Source organism: Lepidothrix coronata, unplaced genomic scaffold (genome assembly GCF_001604755.1).
Source record: "Lepidothrix coronata isolate B3197 unplaced genomic scaffold, Lepidothrix_coronata-1.0 Scaffold102, whole genome shotgun sequence".
Lineage (NCBI taxonomy): Eukaryota > Metazoa > Chordata > Aves > Passeriformes > Pipridae > Lepidothrix > Lepidothrix coronata.
This window is the reverse complement of record NW_016690282.1, coordinates 1179296-1200315: the sequence shown is the minus strand read 5'-3', so window position 1 is coordinate 1200315 and position 21020 is coordinate 1179296. Positions and strand designations below refer to the sequence as shown.

General features: G+C 47.6%; 1 protein-coding gene across 4 annotated transcripts; it reads right to left on the bottom strand.

The window, feature by feature from the left end:
- Positions 1-323: 323 nt before the first annotated feature.
- TMPRSS6 (transmembrane protease, serine 6) lies at positions 324-19194 on the bottom strand. Of its 4 annotated transcripts, none has more exons than XM_017823362.1 (18): positions 18485-19194; positions 16676-16832; positions 16364-16506; positions 16107-16174; positions 14682-14866; positions 11957-11998; positions 10882-11086; positions 10408-10544; positions 9737-9849; positions 9161-9270; positions 8051-8196; positions 7004-7102; positions 4907-5020; positions 4508-4624; positions 3624-3792; positions 2939-3210; positions 2111-2247; positions 324-1423 (listed from the first exon to the last, which is right to left on the bottom strand). In XM_017823362.1, exons 2-18 carry the CDS (start codon positions 16830-16832, stop codon positions 1265-1267), a joined length of 2373 nt encoding a protein of 790 aa, XP_017678851.1. In that variant the 5' UTR covers positions 18485-19194; the 3' UTR covers positions 324-1264. The 4 variants fall into 4 exon arrangements, with proteins under 4 accessions (XP_017678851.1, XP_017678850.1, XP_017678853.1 ...); XM_017823361.1 differs by having other exon boundaries at positions 18387-18496; XM_017823364.1 differs by having other exon boundaries at positions 14682-14815; positions 18387-18496.
- Positions 19195-21020: the final 1826 nt, after the last annotated feature.

The window sequence follows — 21020 nt, the reverse complement described above, 5'->3', positions numbered from 1 at the left end:
CCAGAAGCTGGTGGCTGGTGCTGCGCCTGTTTTCTGGGGGCTGGAGGGACTTCTCGCTGCATCTGTGCTTCATCCCCACTGCAGGCAGTTGGGCTACAGAGCGGGTTTGCTTATTGGTACCTGCACCCCTAAATCATAACAATAAGTGAGGACCACCTGTCTAGCTAAAGGATTGGCCTCACTGTGCTAAGGACACCTGGGGTGGGCAGGGGTGTGGAAACTTTTGCCAGTTGCCAGTGCCAGGACTGGACCTTGGTCAAAAACATACAAACCCCAAGATAGGTTTTAACAAAGTGAGGCAAACTAGAGCCAAAAAAATCCTCGGATTAATTTTATTTCTAATTCCAGAGAGCAGTCCATTGTATATATATCCATATACACACGCACACATACGTGTATCTTTAGTAAAAAACCCGAACCCATAGCAGTTGCAGTTCAAGCACTGTGCCCTGAAGCCTTCTTCACTTCCTGCATTACCTGAGATAGGAGATGGAAGCAGTTGAGACATCCTTATGTAAAAGGTATTTAGAAGGGCTGAGGGAAGGGAATGGGAGGCTGCTCCAGTGTTTTTAGTGAGGGAAGTACAGCAGTGGAGGCTGGGTGCTGCTCCAGCAGGAAGGCAGGACACGTGCTTGGGGGTGCAATGCTGGACTCGTGCCTGGGAGTCAGTGAGACGTGAAGAGTTGCCTGGCTGAGCTGAACAGCACACTGAACAGCACACGCCAGCTAAGAAAAGAAGCAATTAGGGAGATGGAAGAGGAGGAGTGATGGGAGGGGAAGGGGGATGAAGGATAAGCAGCAGGAAGGAAGAGGGAGGCAGATTGATTTCACAGTTACTGGAATCTCTAACTACATCAGTCACATTTTCTTTCAGCAAATGTTCCAGCATAAGACTGTGGCTGAATCACATGGTTTGTGGAAAGTTCATGAACCCTCTTATTCCTCTTCTCAGAAACCATCAACTTGGGACTATTGCTGTGTGTCATGTCATTGCCCCCAACTCCTCCTCCCCCCTCTTCCCTTCCCCCCTCTTTCGGATGGATAGCCTAAAAACCCCTTGGGATGCTCCCTGTGAAGCACTGATAGGGAAGAGGGTCTGCCTGCTTTTATCTACAATCCCTACAGCAGCCTTCTCTTGCCCTATTCAGAAAAGCATCCTGGGTCTGACTACATCCCACACTCTCTGAGAGGCAAGTGAGCAAGATCAGAAATGAGTGCCATGTGAGTGTAGGTGTGATGGGGAGAAGATAGAGATGCACTTTTCTCAGCTCATGGTTTGCTTTATCCAGCCCAGCACTTGAGTGATCCTGGTGTATACTCCATAGTTATTTGGACGTGCACATCCCATTCCCCAGCTGACCAAACCAGCCAGAAACCATCTGCCACTGGGTTCTTTGCAGGCCAGCGGACCTCCAGAATCACCCTAGAGAAAGGAAAAGTAAAATGGGGTGATGGCAATCCACCAGCTTCTCCTGCTGTGTGATTACACTGTCTTTGAGTCCCTCCATGTGCAGATCCCTTTATTGCCTCAGCTCATGCCTGGGACATCTGCAACATTCCTTGTACCTTAGGCAGATGTCAAAAACAGTCCCCATTGCAAACACCTAACACATTCATTCCTTCATCATGCAAATTCCTCCCCCTTAGCCACATCCCAAGAAGCTGATTGCTCTACTGTTTCCTTCTGCTCCATATGGCATTTCCAAATATGTGGCAAGCAAGAAAGCTGGTGGAATTTAACTGGATACTGGGAGGGATGGGAGAGAATTCCTGGAGATTGATAGTAACGAAGGAACAGACAGGTTACTGTGTGTGACAGGTGCTAAAGAGGCTGTAAGAGACTAATGTAGACACCTTACTTGAAAGTGGGAGGTTAAGAGTGGAGAGTGGGCTGAAATGAGAAAAGGGTATGTTTAACTCTATTTGGATACTGCTTAAGGGAAGAAGTAGCCCTGAGAGCCATTGTTGGCCACTTAGATCAGAAGAAGTGTTGGGGAAGGGACATTCTATAGTCTTTTAACCCTCATTATAGGCCGTGGATTGCATCCGTGAGACTAGGGACACACCCCACCTCTGGCAGTCAACCCTGATCCCACAACTCCTCTGTCACCTGGCAGGCATCTTTCTTGCCCTTGTAGTACCCAGCACACAACATCCTGGGAGTAATCATGTAGTGATAGGCCTCACTGCAGATGTTCTGCTGGATGAGCTGCACGTCCACCTTCTGTAGAATATTGCTGATGTGCCCTGAAAGGTGGAGCACCAAAAGCAGTGCAGGTGAGTTATGGTGGAACTTCCCACTGTTTACCACGATCCCCCAGCCTATGCCTATCTCACTGCATGCTGAAACTTGCCATTGTAATTTCTGTTCTGCTCTCCACTGGCATCACAATCTCTGACCTTCAGTAGAGCACTTCACCTTCATGGAAGGAGCAAAATTCCCTTTCAAGCCTTTCCTTACAGAAATATGTTGTAGGTACTTCAGCTTTTGGGACAAGGGGGATTCTGATTTGGGGAAACCTCTAGGTTCTCAGGAGTCCTAAGTTTGTTTCTCATTGAAATGGATGTTAAGCTTTTCTGTCTAAGTATGCAAACCAGGAGTGTCCAGCTCTGTATAGTCTCCTGAGTGTTTCCGTTCAGGAAGCAGCGGGAGCAAGTGTGTGAGTGGGTGAAGGCACTAAGCTGACCTGAAGGACTATTCTAGTCTTTGAATGAAGAAACACATGCTTTCCCCATATAGATTACCAGACTCTCAAACCTGCCTCTCTAAATGAGGTTTCAGGGCACTCAACAGGTAATTTTGATTTGTTACCCAAAATTAAAAGGAGTAAAGGGCGTTTGGGATGAACAGATGCCTGTTCTGCCTACTACACATCTGAACCTATGTTTCTGCCTTGGCACTGCTACAGTAATCCACCAACAAAGACCTTCAACCTACCGCCTTCCTTGAGGGCCCCCCAGCCAGTGATCCAGCAGTGAAGGCCAGGCTCAAAGAAGTGAGAAGGAGCAGGCAAGCAGATAGGCTGGATTAAAGGTGAGATGATCACAGGATGGTCCAGCTGGAGCAGGGCCACGTCGTAATCATGGCTGTCCTCCTCATAATAAGGGTGGAGGAAGAGGCGGATCACCTTGAAGGACACCTCTGTGTGGCTGGTGGCATTTTGAAAATATTTGCCCAAGTAAACGGTCCATATGGAGGGGGAAGCCAGCCTGTAGGATGCAGCAGAGAAGCATGGGACCAACACGGCATGCTCTGCTGGTAATGCTATCTCACCCCATCTAGCACTGGTTGACATCTCCATGGCTGGAGCCATAATAGCATGGATACGTGCCAGAGCCAAAGGAAAGGTGGAGCTGTGAAGCATTTTCTGCTAAAATTGCCCCCTCAAAGCTGTTCTGTGAATCCCAACATTGCTTCTTTTTTCCTGCATGCACACCTAAATACTAATGCATGTATCCATACCCCTTTCTCCTGTTCCAAGCCATGGAGAAGCATGGCAGGGGTGCCAGATGAAGGGTGCAGCTGCCCCACGACATTTCACCAGTCAGAAGAGCCTCCAATTACGCATGACATGGCAAGCAATGCAAATCTTTCTATCCAGAACCCTCCCATCTCCGTTTACCTCTCATCCTGGAAGCAGTGCGCAGCTGAGACCACCCAGCGATCAGCAATGAGTGTTCCCCCACAAATGTGGCGGCCCCGAACTTGTAGGCTGGCCTGCCATGGCCATTCCCCTTCCACAGAATTCAGACTGCCCACAATCCTGCTGAGAGGGGCTTGCATTCCACAGTCTGAGGAGGAGACACAGCAGATACTTCAAGGAAGGAAGGGAACATGATATACTGTGCCTTCCCTTTGTTTCCTACTTAGTTGACTGAAGAGTTTGACCTCTAATCCCCTGCCTTACCTATTCAGCTTTATGTACTGCCCGAGACAGGTGTAGTGAGCACTCCCTCCCAGTGTGTGTCCCTGCTGACGCCTGCACAGTGCTCCCCACCTCCAGCTGCAGCCTGGGCATGCCTTTGGGGCAGCGCACTGACTGTGCTGTCAGGAAACCCTCCCAGTCATTCCCTTTCACTGCCTACCGAGGCTCCAGAAAACAACAAGTAGAGAAATCAAAACATGAATTCTCTCCCTGTCAGCGGCCATGCAGATATGGGTGAGTTTTCTGGCTGGAGCCTTGTATGATGGTATTACTTCATATAAGCCAACATAGGGCTCCAACAGGAAGCCTGTGGGTTGAACCTGGATTGTGAGACATGTCTACCTGGCCTGATGCCTCTGCCTGAGGGAGATGAGTTCAGCACAGAGTTGGCTCGTTGCTGCTGACCCTGCCACCTCAGGATGGAGCAGGAGCACTGATATGGTGGTTCTGGGGTGGGGAGAAGGTGGTGGAACAAGGGAGGGTGGGTGCTTCTTCTGGGGTGGTGGGGAAAAATGGGACCACCTGCAGCTGCATGTCATCCTGAACCTGCCTGAGTGACATGCAGCGGATCATTTCCTCACCACAGCGCTTCTCATCAGACAGGTCCTTGCAGTCTGCAATGCTGTCACACAGGGGGTTGGGTTTCTTCAGACAGGTCCCGTCTTCACAGCGATAGGTGAAAGGACCACAGGGGACCCCTGCAAAAAGGAAGGGGAATCAAGGCTGAAGGAGGGCATCTTGTAGACATAGCCTGAAGTCCTTTAAGTGGGGGAGAAAAGCCAGCAGAGAGCTTGGGGGAACTCCATAAATGATGACAGGGAATTTCCTGAACAAACAAACAGCTCACAAACATTGTGAGCAGGTCAGGCAAGTTAATTCCCAGCTGGTGTCCTTATGTCACATGAAGGAATTATGCTTCCAACAGCCTTGGCTCAAATGTAGGGGAAGGCATTTTTCATGCCAGCACTGCCCCTCCCTACCTTCGCTGCACTGCTCCTCATCGCTCCCATTGACACAGTCCAGCTGCTGGTTGCAGACCCTGCTGAACTCGATGCAAGTGCTGTCTTCATGGCACTGGAACTTTGCAGGACACACTGCATGGAAGGGAAAGACACACAAATTGGGCATGCAAGACAAGGTGTGAGGTCAGGGTCCTCGGTGCACCAATAGTCTCTACAAACTTCCCACACCTCATAAGTTGTGCTTGAGACCAGCTCTAGTATAGTGCAGCTGTGTAGTTTTTGCCTGACCTACATTGTAGGTATGTCTGCACCCTGTCTTAACGCTGTTGTTGCTGACTTAACTTTTCTTTCTTGGCCTCAGACCTGCCTCAGCACTATATACATGCTTTGAGGTCACTGGACTTCTCAAGTTACCATCACCAGACCTGGTCTGCTTGCCTTGTTAGGGTTCTGTAGGACTGCATCCTGTCTAGTGAGGTCACTGTTCCTCCTGCCTTGCTATCACCCTCAGCTCATGGATCACCATCTCATACAGACCAGTGGTTCCCCTTGCAGGTGAGTCCTGAACAACAATGGAGTCCATGAGCTCTGATGGCCACTCAGGATGGAGATAGGCCTGTCCATCACAGTTTGACTTCTGATCACACATTTCCATAGCAGGAACTTGTCCTGTGTTTGTGCATATTTATGTGCAACACAGAACATGATGGGTCAGTACCTCCTGGGCATTTTCTTACTGCAATGCCTGTAATTTCTTCATTAATTAGCATGAGGACTCCAGATGACTAAAGGCACATGAAGGTCTGAGGCAACTTGAACATTGATTTCAAAGACAGGAACTAACGTTCCATACAGACATGGAGTGAATAACCAGAAAAGCAACAGTATAAGAAAGGAAGGAAATCACGACATTTCTCTTTTGCTTTTCAAATATGAAGGGTTGTTTGAAAACACCAAGAAAGTTTTTTTTGTTAGTCTTGGTCTGTGTCAACCTGTGAAACTGAATGACACAATATCGCTGGGGCCAAGAAGCTACCAGGCTTCAAGAAAGGATTAGATATTCATAAGGATGCAAATGTATACATGTCTAGATGAAGGAAGCACACAAACCCTGATGTCAGACAGATGGATGATGGGACAGAGAACACTGTCAGCAAAACTACAGACAATACAAAACCCAACCTTGGTGACCCTGTGAGAGCTCTCACATTTCTAGCACTGTCTTAAAACTTCCTTGAGAAAGATTTCTCCTTCCTTTTTGTTTAGACTTTTCCTACACCTTCCTCTGAATCTTTCAGAGTTGGCCACTGCCTCCAGTAGCTCAGGGATCTTTGTCTGAAAAAACAACCATAGGGGACAACTAATGAAAAGTTAGTGATGCAATTTTAGTGATGTTGGGGCAACAACATGATGAGCTGCCCCCTTACACTGGAGATGGGAGAATAGATGAATTAGGTGTCATGTCTAAACCTGAATCACAATTCCTATAAAAATGGGGCTCTGCAGGAGTGCTGGGATGCTAAGGATGGTGTTCGTGTCAGCACTAACTGCTGTTGGCATGAAGAACTGACTGGGGCTGATCAAGGACTTTGATGCTACCAAACTGGGGCACAATATGTGACTGAGGATCTGTACAGATCAAATGTCACAAATGGCCTGGGGGGAAAGAAGAGAGAGAAGGGCAGCAGGTGGGCTTGGGTAGGTGTGAACTGGGAGGGGGATGCTGAGTGTGTGACAGCAGAGTGGGCTGTAGGCTAGGGCTGAGATTGATAGTAGACCCTGGGTGGGAGGAATGCAGGACAAGGTGGGGGACAGCCTGGGTAGGGGGCTTCTTTCAGGCTGCCTGGAGCTCTTGGTGCATGGGTACTAGGGGCTTCTCCCAGGAAGACTGTGCTGCGCACAGAAGCCAGAAGAATTGCTGCTCCATCCAGAGCAGGCTAAAGCCAGACAGCAGTGGGATGAGACTTTCAAGGATGCAGAGGTTTAAGTTCCTGGGGGGAGGTATGAGGCTGTACCTAGGCTGACCAAATCTTTCCCAACTCTCCCTACTTTTGGAGGAGCAAGGGGCTGTGTCTTGCTGAGACTGAGGACCAGTGGGGAGAAGAAATCACTCACCACAATTTCTCTCATCCAGCCCATTGGGGCAATCTTTGATCCCATCACAGGCTGGGACGCACAAACCATTCACCAAACACAGGAACTCCCCAGGACAGGCTGTGAAACCAGCAGAGAGTGGTTAGTGCCCAGGGACTGGAAACCTTGTGCAGCAGAGCACCATGGCTTGAAAGTGAAGCATGGAGCTGCACACTTTCCTGACCACACAAGTTCTGCTGCAGTGTGCTGGCAGCACTCACTGTGCTCCCCAAAATCTGCCTCGTCATCTGCTCTTAACAAGGGCAAATGGAGCCAGGCTATGCACCTGGCTCTTTCCCTGTTCTGCATTGTACCAATGGGCAATAGCCAGGATAACCACCTGCCTGGTAAACCATATCTCTGGTTTAGTACTCTTTCATGTCTCCTGAATGCTGTGGGAAAGCTGAAATAGGCTCTTTGGAGTTGTTATTAAAACTTGTTTGGGACCTTGAAAGGGTTGGTGTTAGACACATGTTGGCAGCTGCCTGTCTTCGGGGACTGGTATGCATTACTGGCACCCTTTAGGAGAGAGATATTGAAACCTGTGAAAGACGGACTGTGGACAGCACTTGTATATGGGTGTACGTGTATTTGTGTGCAGTTTTATTTGTCTCTTGTTTGCATGGATTCCAAGGTGAGCAGGAAAAACTCTCTCTAAGAGTTCTCATAATCAAAACAAACGTTGCTTCAAGCAGAGATGATTTCTCAATGAATTCCCAAGGCCAGCCTGTGATGTTGGCGCAAGGGTAAGATTTTGGACAACTCTCTGACCTTGGGTTTTGTCACATGGGTGCTCTGGCAACATGAGGCAGGGCCACATGTGCAGAAGCAGCTTTACACGTAAATGCCTCTCCTTTTGGGGAGATCAGTGATGCGTGTGTCACTGACCTGTGAGCATGTTCCTGAAGGGTGGATGGCGTGTAGGGCGCACGGAATGTGCCTTGTGTTTTCCCCTGTGCACAAGCCAAGTGCACAGGGGCTGCTAGTACCCACCACCCCACTAAGGAACAGGGAGAAACCTGAACTCACGATCAGATTGGTTGTACAGGCTGTAAGTTGCCTGTACACCAGGGCCAGTTAAGGAGATCTGCGAGGTAAAGGCGATGGTGATGTCAGCAGAAGATAAGACTGGGATCCTCTCAGCGTAGGCTTGTAGGGTCCGCAGCCCACACAACCTGAGGAGCAAACACAGACAGGATGGCTTGGACAGGGAGGGAGGAGAAGACAACAGAGTGGGGCAAGGGGGCTTGGTGGGAAGAGGGCCATGCAGATTGGGTGTTGGGGGAAAACCAGGAAGGGAAAATGCCTTAAATATGCATGAGATAGAGAGTCCAGAGTGACCCCACTATCCCTGGACACTTCCCGCTTTCTGGCAAGCACTGACAGTTTAAGAGTTGAAGGTGGGGAGAGAAAAAGTAGAAATCCTAAGCCAGGGGAACACAGCTTCTTGATCATACTCATCAAAGGAAAAGTTACATCCACAGGAACAGTGGAGAAGACACTAATGACATGGGTTGGGGGAGGTTTTGGAGGGAAAATGGCAATTTTGCAATAAGTGGGAGGAAACCCAAAAGCTGTGGGTCCATTTATCTCAGAGCCTGCTTTGGGAAGATGAGAGCACAACAGCTCTCCACCCTTTGCACCTGGGCAGTGGTGAGCCCCAGCTAAATATAGATGCTAATTTTGAGAAGTCCTGCAGGGGGAAGTGGCTGCAGTCAAAAAAGGAGGATATGGAGCTAAGGGGAAGATCTGTACGGAGGTGGATGTAAGGCAATGGCACACACAGATAATATTGCAGAGGCGGTGACAGGCAGATTTGCAAACACAGGAGATGTGGGAGGACACCAAGGTTACACACACAGGAGAAAACTAAGAAGCCTGATGCAAACAGCAAGACAGAGAAAGCAGGCTGGTAGCTCGAAGAAAATCCATAAGAAATGTGTTCACTGGGGAGACAGTGAACAAGGCAAGCTGAAAAAATAGAAAAGCAAGAGGCACCAGCAGAAGCAGTGGCCACTGAGTGTAGGCTTGCCTTTGTCAGGTATGGTGGCTGAAGCGAGCAGGGAACCTGCAGAGGTTTAATACGAGTTTAATCCCAAGTGGGAAGTGAGAGACAGAAACCAGGACCCCAACACACACCTTCTGTTCTGAATTATCCACTGGCCTTGGGTACAGGGCAGGTCATGCTTCTGTCTGCTGAGTGCATAGGCATCGAACCAGAGGGTGACTCCATAGTCGAGGGAAGGGACCTGCAGACAAGAGTGTCCAGAGCAGAGGAGAAATGGCTCCTATAAGTGTTGCAGCACACTCCATAAATCAGAAATGAGCAGCGCAGATGTGAAGACCAGATGTGTCTGGCCACATCGCTGGTCAGAAGGAAGCACTCTCTAAACCGGGGCCATGCCATAGCCCATGGTGGCTCTGCTGCTGGTGTTAAACCTGGCAATTCCTAGCACTCTGGTTCTGCTTTGAAGAACTCCTCTGGAGACCAGACTTCAGATTCCTCCTCAGCTATGGCATCTCTGTGCTGGTATGCAATATTAGACTCCTTACCCTTCAGAAACACACCTTATGTGGAGGCTAGGCAGGCTGTCACCTACTGCTTGCTTCTCATGATGGTCTGACTCAGAGAAATGGCTGTACTCCCCATAACACGTGGAGTGCTGCCCGGGTTTCAGGGATGGGTTGGATGCCCTTCTGGGAGCTGGCTCTTACCATCATGTGCCAGGTGCACTGCGTGTTGGGCGAGTAGTAACTGGGGTAATGTGGGGTGCCGATCTTCCCCTGCAGCTCCAGGTCCTCCCGCAGAGTTATATTCACTTCACAAGCTGTAAATACAGACATTCAAGGCCCTGCTATCTGTCAGCTCAGTCTCAGTGTGGAGATGCTGTGTATCCAACCCATTAGAGAAGAAGATAAAAGGGACTGATGCTAAAGGTGATTGGGGTGTTCTGCCATCTCCCTTCAAGTGGCCATTTCTACCCAGCAAGACTTTTAGCATCCTCCTCTTGTCCAGAGAAGGGTAATAATAATGTCTATTGCTGTCTAAGAGTCTTATGTAGAATTGACATTTATCTATGAGTGCATGTGGATGTGATGTCCAGGCCACATCTGGTCTGTCCATGTATGAGACCCTTCTTTTAAAGTATCGTGATCTCTCAGGCTCTGCCTGCCAGAGCCTGAGCTCTAAAGGCTCGAGCCACATGCTAGTGTGTGAGTACAAGTGAGGGAGCAACACCTAACTTGCCTTTTACTGACCACCTCTACCCTTGCAATTCAGAGTGAATTCTGCCCCTTATAGGGATGATGGACCTCTAGGAGCTGTGATGTTGTTGGAGATGACCTGTCTTCTATATCTATAGCCGCCCTCCTCCAGCCTTCCTCACCTTTGAGGGGCACCGCCTGTGCTGAGAGGATGAAGGGGTCAAAGTAGCTGTACATGGCTTTTTTCCACACAATGGACATGACAGGGCCAGACGAAAGGATTTCCACAATGGGCTCCTGCCGGCTGCAGCCATAGATCCTCAAGGGAAAGAGATAAAAAGATGGGAGTGCAGCAAGCAATAAACAAATGAAAGAGAAGAATGAGAGAGACAATGGAGGTCTGTGTTATCCATACACAGCCTATGCTTGCTGTGAGGCACAACTGAACCAAAGGGCCAACAGCGAGACAGCTCGTGCTGCACAGCTGCCTGTGCAATACATATCCCACATCAGTGACTTCAGCTGATCAGCAAGAGGCAGGTTCTGCATCAAAGAGAATTTCCTCTGATGTAGTCTAACACCTTCCTCTGCTGTGGTGTGTCACGCCATCCTGCCTGGCTTCCCCACCGTGTTCCCCCAGCTCAGGAGCTACCTACGAGGTGATGAGGTGTTTCTCCAGGGGCCCAGCTGCATCGTACATCGCCAGGCGGTCCCTGCAATCAGGGAGAGTCCACTCCAGGTGTAGCTTGATCATGTAGCCCTTGGGGCCACGAAGGTGCCAAAGACAACTGGAGGCCAGGTAGTCAGGGCCCTCCAGCCTTAGGATGTCATCCTCCTGGACGTAGCTGTACCTGTAGCAACCTGAATCAAAGGGAAAGATAGAGGGATTCAAACATTCGGGTGATCTAAATGGAGGCAAAGGGGGGCTTAGGGATGGTTGTAAGGGAAATTAAGATGTGAGATTGCTAGGGACATCAGTGTGAACCCCATTTTAGGGTAAGGCTGTCCTTGCTTAAGCTAATACTACCTCAGGCTTTAAATATCAGCACAGCACAGTTTTCTTTCATTGGCTTTATTTTCTTTTTCACCTTTTTCTTCTCTCAGCCTCATATTCTTCCTGACTTTACATCTCTCTCGTTTGATTTCCAGGTTTCAGAAGACTTTCACACTAGAATTTTTGAGTAAATATCAGCTTAAAGGTGAGTTTCTAACAGCATATCTAATGCAAGCTGCCAGCCACAGCACTTACAACACTGGCCAAAATTACTTAAAGCATCTTCAAACATTACTAAGACAACAGACTCTTAAATGACTGACAGCACATCCAATGCAGAGCCATGCAGGAAATGCCCACCGCCCCCACCCACACACACGTTCAGCAACATTGCATGGGGCCTGAAATTAGCACTTGTACCAGCTTACCAAGCTACTTAACAGTTCTCATCCGGACCAGGACAAGACTAAGGTGGCTGCACTGCCCCTGGTAGCTGATATCTCTGCCTAGTGGAGGCCTACAGGGGCGGCATTGTCAGGATGCTCAGAGCCATCCACCATACAGCTGAGTCATGTAGTTTGCATCTGGCCAAGCAGCAGCACTGGTGTTCCCTTGCTCCTACTCTCTTCTTCCCTTCCCAAGTTTTACAGCTCCAGGAAGCCAACAAGCTTTCTGTCCCCTGTGAAAATCCTTCCCACAAAGTCATGAACTCAAAAGGAAAGGAAAAGGTAGCCTACCCAGAGTGGATTTCAGCACTGCTATGTCTTTCACACTGGATTCTGTTAGAAAGAAAATATATAAAGGAAGATAAACCAAAAGATAAACTGGTTGGATCTGAATGCTAGCATGGCAGGTGAGGACTCCCTTCCTTCCTGTGTAACTGGTTCACTCACAGCTTCGGCAAGGGGTATCCTCCAGGTACCTCTCTGTCTGCTCTTGGGGACTTGTTTCAGCCATGCCTTCCCCAACCCATCTCTCTGCCCTCTACCCCAAATCCAACAGCCCCAATTCATGCTTTCCAGCCCACCACGGACTTCTCTGCTTTTTGCCTTGTCCATTTTTTGTGTGCTATTCCAGGACCTCTTCCCAAGAGGGATAGGCATTGCTTCAGGCAGTCATTTCCCTCCTCTGGCAGTCACACCACAAGCACAGCCCCCCTTCCCAGAGCCTTCACCATCTGCTCTCCCAGTTTAAAGAACCCTCATTGAAAAATACAGGAGTTACTGAGGGTGGAGAAGGAGGTCTCTTTTGATGATCACTGGTTGATGAGCTACTCAACATCCTTATAGAGTCCTACTTTGGAGAAGGGAGATGCACAGAAAGTCGCCAGCAAGGACTATAAATCTGTGCAAAACAGAGTCACAGGGTGGACAACACTTTTAAGAGAGCTGGGCTTTCCTCCAGCCTCCCAGCTGAACTGGAATCAGCCAAAGATCAGGTGCTACTGGGAGTAATTGCCAAAATAAAAGGCACTGTGAGGTCAGCTGGGTGTAAGAATTGCTGTTGGGGGCTTGCCTAGGTCAGGGCTTTGGTTTTTTGTAGCTCCTAAGCAATTCTGTGGGGAGAAATGAATGGTTTTGTCATAGCAAAAACAGATGTTATGGAAAAGAGGATCCTGCAGGCATAAGGCAGGCTCCTAGAGAAGTTTATGTGCTGTAGGGAAGAGTGTGTGCTGAGCTGATAGTAAGTATTCTTGTATCTGAAGGCAATATAACTGAGTTCCTGTAGGGAAAAGGATGCCCTGAAAGACTTCTGGGGAAAGGGGAAACTGGTGTCCTGGGGCGAGTGTAGCTGCTAATAAAAATAAAGCACTGGAGATGCTGGAGATTTTCCTGCACTAGTCAATGGTTTCCAGCTCTGTGTCTCAAGGCAGAATGAATGTTTAGAGCTAAACAGGCCAGCAAATGAGTCTGTCAGAAAGCAATGAAGTGCTAATGACATGCTATTAGCTAGCTATTTTTTTCACTCTAATTTTACAGGGCAGAGGAAGCCAGAGGTTAAGCCATTGGCTTGAGGTCACCCTGGCCCAGCAGTATAAGAGGTTTTTGGCTTTTGCCTCAGCTGCTAGACTGTGCTCCTGACCGAAGAGGGAGGTGGAAAGGACTAGAGAAAGCAGAAGGAGCTGGAGAAACTGTAACTGGTGTGTTAGGTCCAAAATAGAAAGAAATGTGGTCTGATGAAATGAATAAAACAGTGAAACAGATGCAAAGGGAGTAAGAGGGAACTGGGAATAGCTAAAAGTATGGCACCATCATTTTTATTTGTTTGTGAGTTACATTATGAAGTGAGAAAATAAAGGGAAAATGCTAGATGGGCTCACTTGGAAGCATTTAGCATATTTTCTTATGATCTCTTTGTCAAGAAAGTTCATTTAGATTGGCTGAACATAAGGTCTGGTATGCTGGAAACAAATCATAAGTAGAAGGGACTGATGGTAACTGCAGGAGGAGATGTCTTCATGAGATGCTAATGCAGCTTCAGAATAAGATCTTAAAATGATGGTCTGGATGAGGGAGTGAAAATCGTTTTGAGGAAATAGAATTTTCTTTACACACACCAAAAAAATGACCCACAAAACAATTGGGATGTAGAGGGAAAAGTTAAAGAAAATATGGGTGGCATATAATGAAAGAAGCTTCATCTTAGAAAAGTGCAAGTTAGCACGTCTGAGGGAAAAAAACCTGGGATGTAACATTTCAAGAGAAGAAGAAACTTGGAAATAGGACTCCCAAGAGGAGAGAAGAAAAATAATGTATTTTAAAACCTGGGAGATTTGGAACTCTAAGAGGGATCAGACCAGGCTGAGAAGTTAAGCTTCATTATAAAGACCAAATATAAATTCCATTGAACTTGGATGCATTGAATATAGACACATCCCTAGTCCTTTTCCTAACACTTATTTTAGAGCAGTTTTTGTATGGGTGGCTTTTTAAACAGGCTGGGACCTTCTTTGTGGGCAACAATAAATAACCCTTAAAATCATCAGATTTAAAATCAGTCAGGTACTGAAGTGGCAACGGTACTTTGTCTCAGAAGAAGTCTTAGTGGTGACTCAGGTATGTTGCTTTTGTTCTCTCTATCAAATAGTCTGGAATAATCTCCCAAAAGAAAGTAGGAAACCTAATTGCTTGCTATTTTCAAGCTGAGCTGATCAAAGTCATGACCTGTCTAAGATCTTGCTCCAGAGAAGCCAAAGCTGATGGGTGGAAAAAAAAAAATACCTAGCTGATCATGGTCTGCTATATCTCCAACAATATTTAGTCCTTCAAAGGAACAATGATTTTTTTTTTTAAATCAAACTTCATTTCTTCTCTATCAGGAAGAAATAAATGTAGTTGTCTTTCTGATCCTTACTATTTCTTCTTCAGGTTTCCCCTGTCCCCTTCAGTAGTGACTCCTAACCTTACAAATCTTGGGAGCATTTCTGATTGCTCAGGCCACAGGGGAGCAGCTGGTACTTACCCAGGAGAACCAGCGAGTCTGGGTTGACCCTGTACTCCGTCTGGTAGGACAGGCTGCCTGAGCTGTTGAAGCTGGTGGAGAGCTCTTGGTGGAGCACTGTGTTTACCCTCTCAGCAGTTATTTCCTTCTGCTGACTCTCAGGAATTTGGAGGGTGAACCAGAAGAAGAAGGTCAGAGCCCCCTCCCTAACAGGGAAATATCATGTCAAATATTCTCTACATCTCCAGAACAACTGGAGAGACAAACCCTAGAGATTAACCCCCACACACTGTTTTTCCACAAATCAGACATATCTGTGTGGACGTTCCATCTTGCTGCTGTGATCCAGAGGAACATCTCTGAGTGGGGCAGGAGAGCTGCAATGTCCATGGTTTGAGTCAATGCATAGTGCTTTGTGGGAGGAAGTCTTTTTATGCCATCTGGCTTTAGTGATGACCATATGAGCTCAAATTAATGTGATAATTAATCAGGACTGGTCTAATGAGTAGTCTCATTTCAGGTAGAAATGATCTTTGGATACTACTGACCAGGGATTGAAAAGAAACACTCAAGACTTCACTGTCCCACCTCCCAGTGGTGACAAATGGTGACAAGTGGATGATTTATGACTCAGTACCTTAATACAACCCATTACGCTAGGCAGGCTCAAGCTGCAGGAGACTGTGACTGGGAAAGCTCTGTTCAACCAGTTAGCTGAGTAAAATGGGTGGGGGAAAGCAAAGAGTTGTTGAAACAAACCTTTGTTCAGTAAAAGGCTAGAGGAAGAGTTGCAAGTGAGACTTTTCTTTCCCCAGTTGAAAATGGAATGACATCAAAATTGGAAATTTTTTTAGGTGAAGGACAAATTTAGGGATGCATAGAAAAAAAAATCAGAAGCACATGTCCATTAGTCTGGAAATTATTTCTGCTATCATGATCTATTGTTATGATCTGTAAAGCTGCAGTCCCACATCTGTCCCATTCCACTGTTATCCTGTTCCCAGGTGGTCCACGCTTCTTGGCTGGAATACCTTTTCCATAGTGCATTCTGACCTCTCCCTTCTGGTGCCTAGAATCAGGCCATAAAATTACTTCCTGGGATTAGACAAATTAATTTCCAGCTGCTTAGTTTCTACTGATAATGCCAAGCCAAAAATTTTTTTTCATCTCTTCCCAGTGAATTTTTTTTCCTCCCTTGAACTTTTGCCTCTCTGAAAAATTTCTCAGTTTTGGCTTTTCATCATGGCCTGGGATGAACAAGAACATCAAAATATCCTCAGCTGTGTTATGCTGGAACCATTCTGAATCTGGACTATCCAGCCTAGTCTGGAGCTCGTGTGGGGGGACTGCAGAAATTTGTCACGGCCAGGTTTCAGCAAAAGCAGAGTACAATTGACTGGAAGCTTTCACACACGAACAAGCAAATATGCTGTGGGTGCTACTCACCCAAAGGCATACACTGTGCTAGAGTTGTAATATCGACCCAGCTCTGTGGCACGAATCAGTTCCTTCAGCTGAAAAGAAAATGTCATCTGATTAGTAACTATAGTGCAATATTACAGGACAAAGGACCTACGGCCAGTTTGGACTTTCATCCCTCTTGCTGTAGAGACCCACCAAGTCTGTCGTTGGATGTGGGTACCTGACGCCTTCCTCTCTACTCACTGAAAGGCCTCAGGGACTGTTCATGAAACTGCTCTCACCGTGTTCTGGAGCTTAGCTGACTCCAACCAGAAGGCTCTGGACTCCACCTGCCCAAGGTCCGGGGAGTACCAGCGATTGAGGACCTGGAGGCTGCCACAGTAAAACTGCAGGATGGATGGTTCCAGGTGCCATGGTCTGTAGTCTGCCAACAGAAGACACTACTGGAATACCTTGGTGATATGTAGGAGAGTGGGGTTTACCCCTGTGTATGAGTGTCTAAAGATCACTCAGAGTCACTAACATTGGGCTGGGCGTTGCTTTGACTACACCCCATCCACCTCCTGCAGGGGGGAAAAAATGTGAATTTTTACCTAGGAAATACCAGGTTGCTGCAGCAGCTCCAGCCAGCACAAGAAGGGCAATCCCAAGGGGCACATAGCAGAGGCAGTGATGTGAGTTACTCTCCAATTTGTCATTTGAGAGGGAGCTGGAGTCTTCCTCCTGTTCTTCGGCCTCTATCAGGGGCATCTGGTGACACAGCATGTCATTGTCAGGCTGGGTTTTATGCTTCCCTTTTCACTTGTCTCTGCAGGTGTTATGTCATCTCTGTCCTCTCCCAAGATCTATAGCCCCAAGAGATCTCTGGGGCCAGCCATCAAAGACTTCGATCAGAGCTAATGTGAGTAAAACTAAATCAGTGGGAGACTGGCTTCTAGAACACCATCCTGTCTGCACCTCCTGGTAAATCCTTGGTTTTCAAAGGTATTCCCTGGGTTTTGCTTCTGCCAAAACCACAAATGAATACAATAATGCATTTTTCTGAATGCAAAAGTGTTGTCCTCCCAGGATGGGAATTGTTTTAAAACTGGTATTATATTGACCCAGAAATAAATGTAAAAGAAAATCTGTGACCTCAAATGTATGCAGAAATTGCACAAAGCAGCCACAGCCTGGGAGCCCAAAGTTGCACTTTGCCCACTGTGCCATTTTTATCTTGATCCCTTAAAGTAAGCAAACCTTGCCATTCCCACCAGACCATGTGTTCCCAGGCAAAGATGTTGCTGGCACTGATTCACTAGCTGAGCTGATGAGAAGAGAGCACCTGGTTAATGTTCAGCCCTCCACCACCCTCTGATTGTGCCAGGGGACACCTTCTGTCTTCTTTGCCCCTCATCTACCCCAGGCTGCTTCTTTTTTTTTCTCTCTGACTGCTTCCCTTCTGTCAGCCCCAGACTCTGAGGGTAAGAAATGTCATTGCCCAAGAGACCACATTAATACTGCTTATCTCACCCACTTTACTTTTCCTTTCCTTTGCCACCACCCAGTGCATGCCTTCCCCCAAAGGCATTCTGTGTTTCTGTGTTTGGAGAGGAAAGGGATGTGAATGCATCCGCATGGGAGGGGACAGAGCTCTTGGGAAATGCCTGTGTCCTGTCTATGTGCCTGTGAGTCCTCTTCGTGCCTGGTGTATGTGCATGTGGATGTGAGCTTGAGAGCAGGAGTGCATGTGAGGGACTTGCTACAGATGTGGAAAGAGATGGTTGGCCTCATGCACATTTTACCCTGTGTGGATGCCATTGAGCATCACTTCACAAGTGCAAGAGGGCTTTTCAGTCTCCTTTTCCCCCTTATGGAGCTCCAAGCCCTCCAGGCTGCCTTGCAACGTGGGAACACATTTGCAGAACATAAGCACCAGGTAACTCACTCTGGAACATTAAACGCAGCCTGATGAACATCATCACTCAGACAAACAGTCACACATCCTCTTGCTCTAACACACCCTTCCAGAGAGGCAGACAGTATAAACAGGCCCAGCACAGGCTGCCCTCCCTTGCTCCTTGTGGAGCACCTCTCTGTGCAACCCCTGGGGAGGATCTCCTTCCCAAGGAGTCAAGTCAGGCAGTGCAGGAGAGCAAGGGCACTTCTCCACTATCACAGCATCCCTTCAGAAACAGCAGGCATAAGCACACAACCACAGATGGAGAGGCAGTGAGAGTAGGGCAGGAAGCAGCAGCAGAAGAGCCTCTTTGTTAGTAGATTTGATGGTAGGCACTGGGGTTTCCCCCAGAGCTGTAGACCTACCTTTAAAGCCTGCTGCTTCCTGTGAGACCTGGCCCATACCCCTAACCAGCCAGCTCACACATGCATGGAGTGGGGGAGAAAGTAGGACATCTATTTACCCGAGCTCAAGGTCTCTGCAGCGATCAATAACCTGTTGTCACGTCCCTTCAGCTCGGCCTTTGTCCTGCACCGTCCTGCCCACAATGGGTCAGAACACCCCGTACAACCACTTTTTTCTTTTCTGAAATGGAGGGTTTGGAGGCTCACAGGGACAGAAGATGTGCAGGATGAGCAGAGGGGATCCAGAAAAAGTCAGGGTAAGAGAACCTCCAGCTGTGCAGAGAAGAACAACCCAGGAGGCTGGCACAGGTAGCTTATGTTGTCCTCCTCAGGGGACAGGGAGTTGCTGAGCAGATGCTGTATTCCTTGGCCACCCTCTTTGGTCCTACTGGAGGGAGAGGTAAACGATAGGGTATGGTCCCCAGCACAGGGATGGAGTAGATTCTGTCTGGCAGGTGTAGATCACTGGATGGAGGGAAGATGGCAGTAGACAGCGCGTCTGGTTACCACAGTGGTCAGGCAGATGAAAGGAAAGCACAGTGCCTCTCAGTCCCAGCCTGCAAGACTCCCTCTGTCTTGCGCTTCTCGCTGTCCAGTCTCCTGACACTGGGCTCCCTGCACGCAGTTGCACGACCACTCACTCCCCCCTGAAGCATCTGCTTTTCTTCTAGCCCAGGTCCTTCTCAGGTACTTTTCCTGTACTACTTTCTGCTTACAGCCCCACAGCTCTCTATGTGCCCCTTCGTTTTTCACAAAAAGCAGCAGCGCTGCAGCCAGAGCAGAGTAAATAGAGTTATCTTGTCAATAAATGAGTGGAGGGGATGGGCACATGGCTGACTCTTGACACGGGGCTGAGCTCCAGCCAGTGACATTGAGCTGGGCCAGGGCTCATTTGGGCTCATTTTGGCAACTGGGCAGAGATAGACGTTTTTAGCTCTGCCACTAGATCATGTTTAGTCTGGGACTGCATGAAGACCAAAAGCCATTTCTGAAGTTGCCTCATGGTGGATTCTAGTAAATAAATGTTAAATGTGGATAAAAAGCTGTAGTGTTTGACTGGGAATGCTTTCAGAACTGCTTAAGAGATTTGAGATCTGATTTCCCTTTTAAAACTTACTCTGAGCCAAAATTTCCACAGATAATGAGGGACTAGCTGCCTCATTAGACATATATGTATTCATATATAGCTTTGCTTAGTTTACACTATGAGGGCAGTGGGTCATAACACAGCTGAGGGTATTTCCCAGTGCCAAAGACCTTACTTTTTGCATTCGACTTTCCTGGAAAGAAGAATCTTCCTTCTCTGGTGTTTTCATCAGAACCAAAAATGTAGAATCTCAGTCTGATCTATCTAAGCAAGGATACCACATCTGTCACCACAGGCTTTTGAATCAACCAAGGACCCAAAAGCTTGATCAGATCTGACTTCAGAGGAATTCCTTTACTGCAAGCACCCTTTACTTTCTGTTTCTTCACAGTAAAAAGGAGGGAGGGGTGTGGGAGGAGACTGAGAGTGATGTCTATTTGTGAACAAAGTACCTTGGAAAGAAGGATATGAGAGGTGTGACAGCTGTCTCTGCTGTCTCTGGGCTTAAGATAAAGAGAAGAGTCATGTCTGTGGCTGTTAGCTCAATATTTTCCACACTGATATTTTCCACACTGATATTTTCCACACGGTGTTGTTGTTCAGCTTGGGTTTGCCTCTGCTACCTATGGACATCACTGTAGCATGTTTCTGTGGTTTTGTGAACCACACACCATGTTCGTACTGGTTCGAGACGAGACGGCTCCCCGTGTGACATTTCCAAAGAGCTCTTGGGGACCCCGAAGCAAAAGGGCCCCAAATCACTGAGAGCATTATGCCTTTGGTATTCACAACCTAGGTTACTCACATACGAGACCACATGATCTCATCTTCCTGGAAGAAAGGTCCGGTTATCACCAGATCTGACATCGAGCACTTCCTGCCGCAGTGTGTCACACATTCACACCCAGCATGGCTGCAAAAGCTGTCACCATTTTCACAAGGGGGGCAGAAAAGCCAGCAGGATGGTCCTCAGGGGCTTGCAGTAGGATCACTTCCAACTCTGCTTTCTGTTTTAGGTGGCTGAGGGAAGGGAGCAGGAAGGAAAGCTAAAGGTATATTGGTCCGAGCAAAGCTTTACCTAGTTCCCTATTTAGAAAAGCTGTTAATTGTTTCTCTCCATCCCAAAGGACAGAAGAACACTATAGATTACTTAATATTTTTTTTATTTACAAAGAGGCAAGCCTTTTCTTTTGTACTCAGCAGCAAGATGTAATCAGGAAGAGTACGTGGATGTCATTTTGCCATGCAGAGAGAAAATTAGAAAGGAGAAAGCCCAGCTGGAACTCAATCTAGCCACTGTCATAAGAGAAAACAAAAATGTTTTTACAAATACATAAATAACAAAAAGAGAGTCAAGGAGAATCTCCATCCTTTATTTGATGTAGAGGGGGAACATTGCCACCAGGATGAGGCTGAACTACTTAATGCCTTCTTGGCCAGATGTCCTCAGGGTACCCAGCCCCCTGAGCTGGAAGACAGAGACACGGAGCAGAAAAAACCTCCTATAA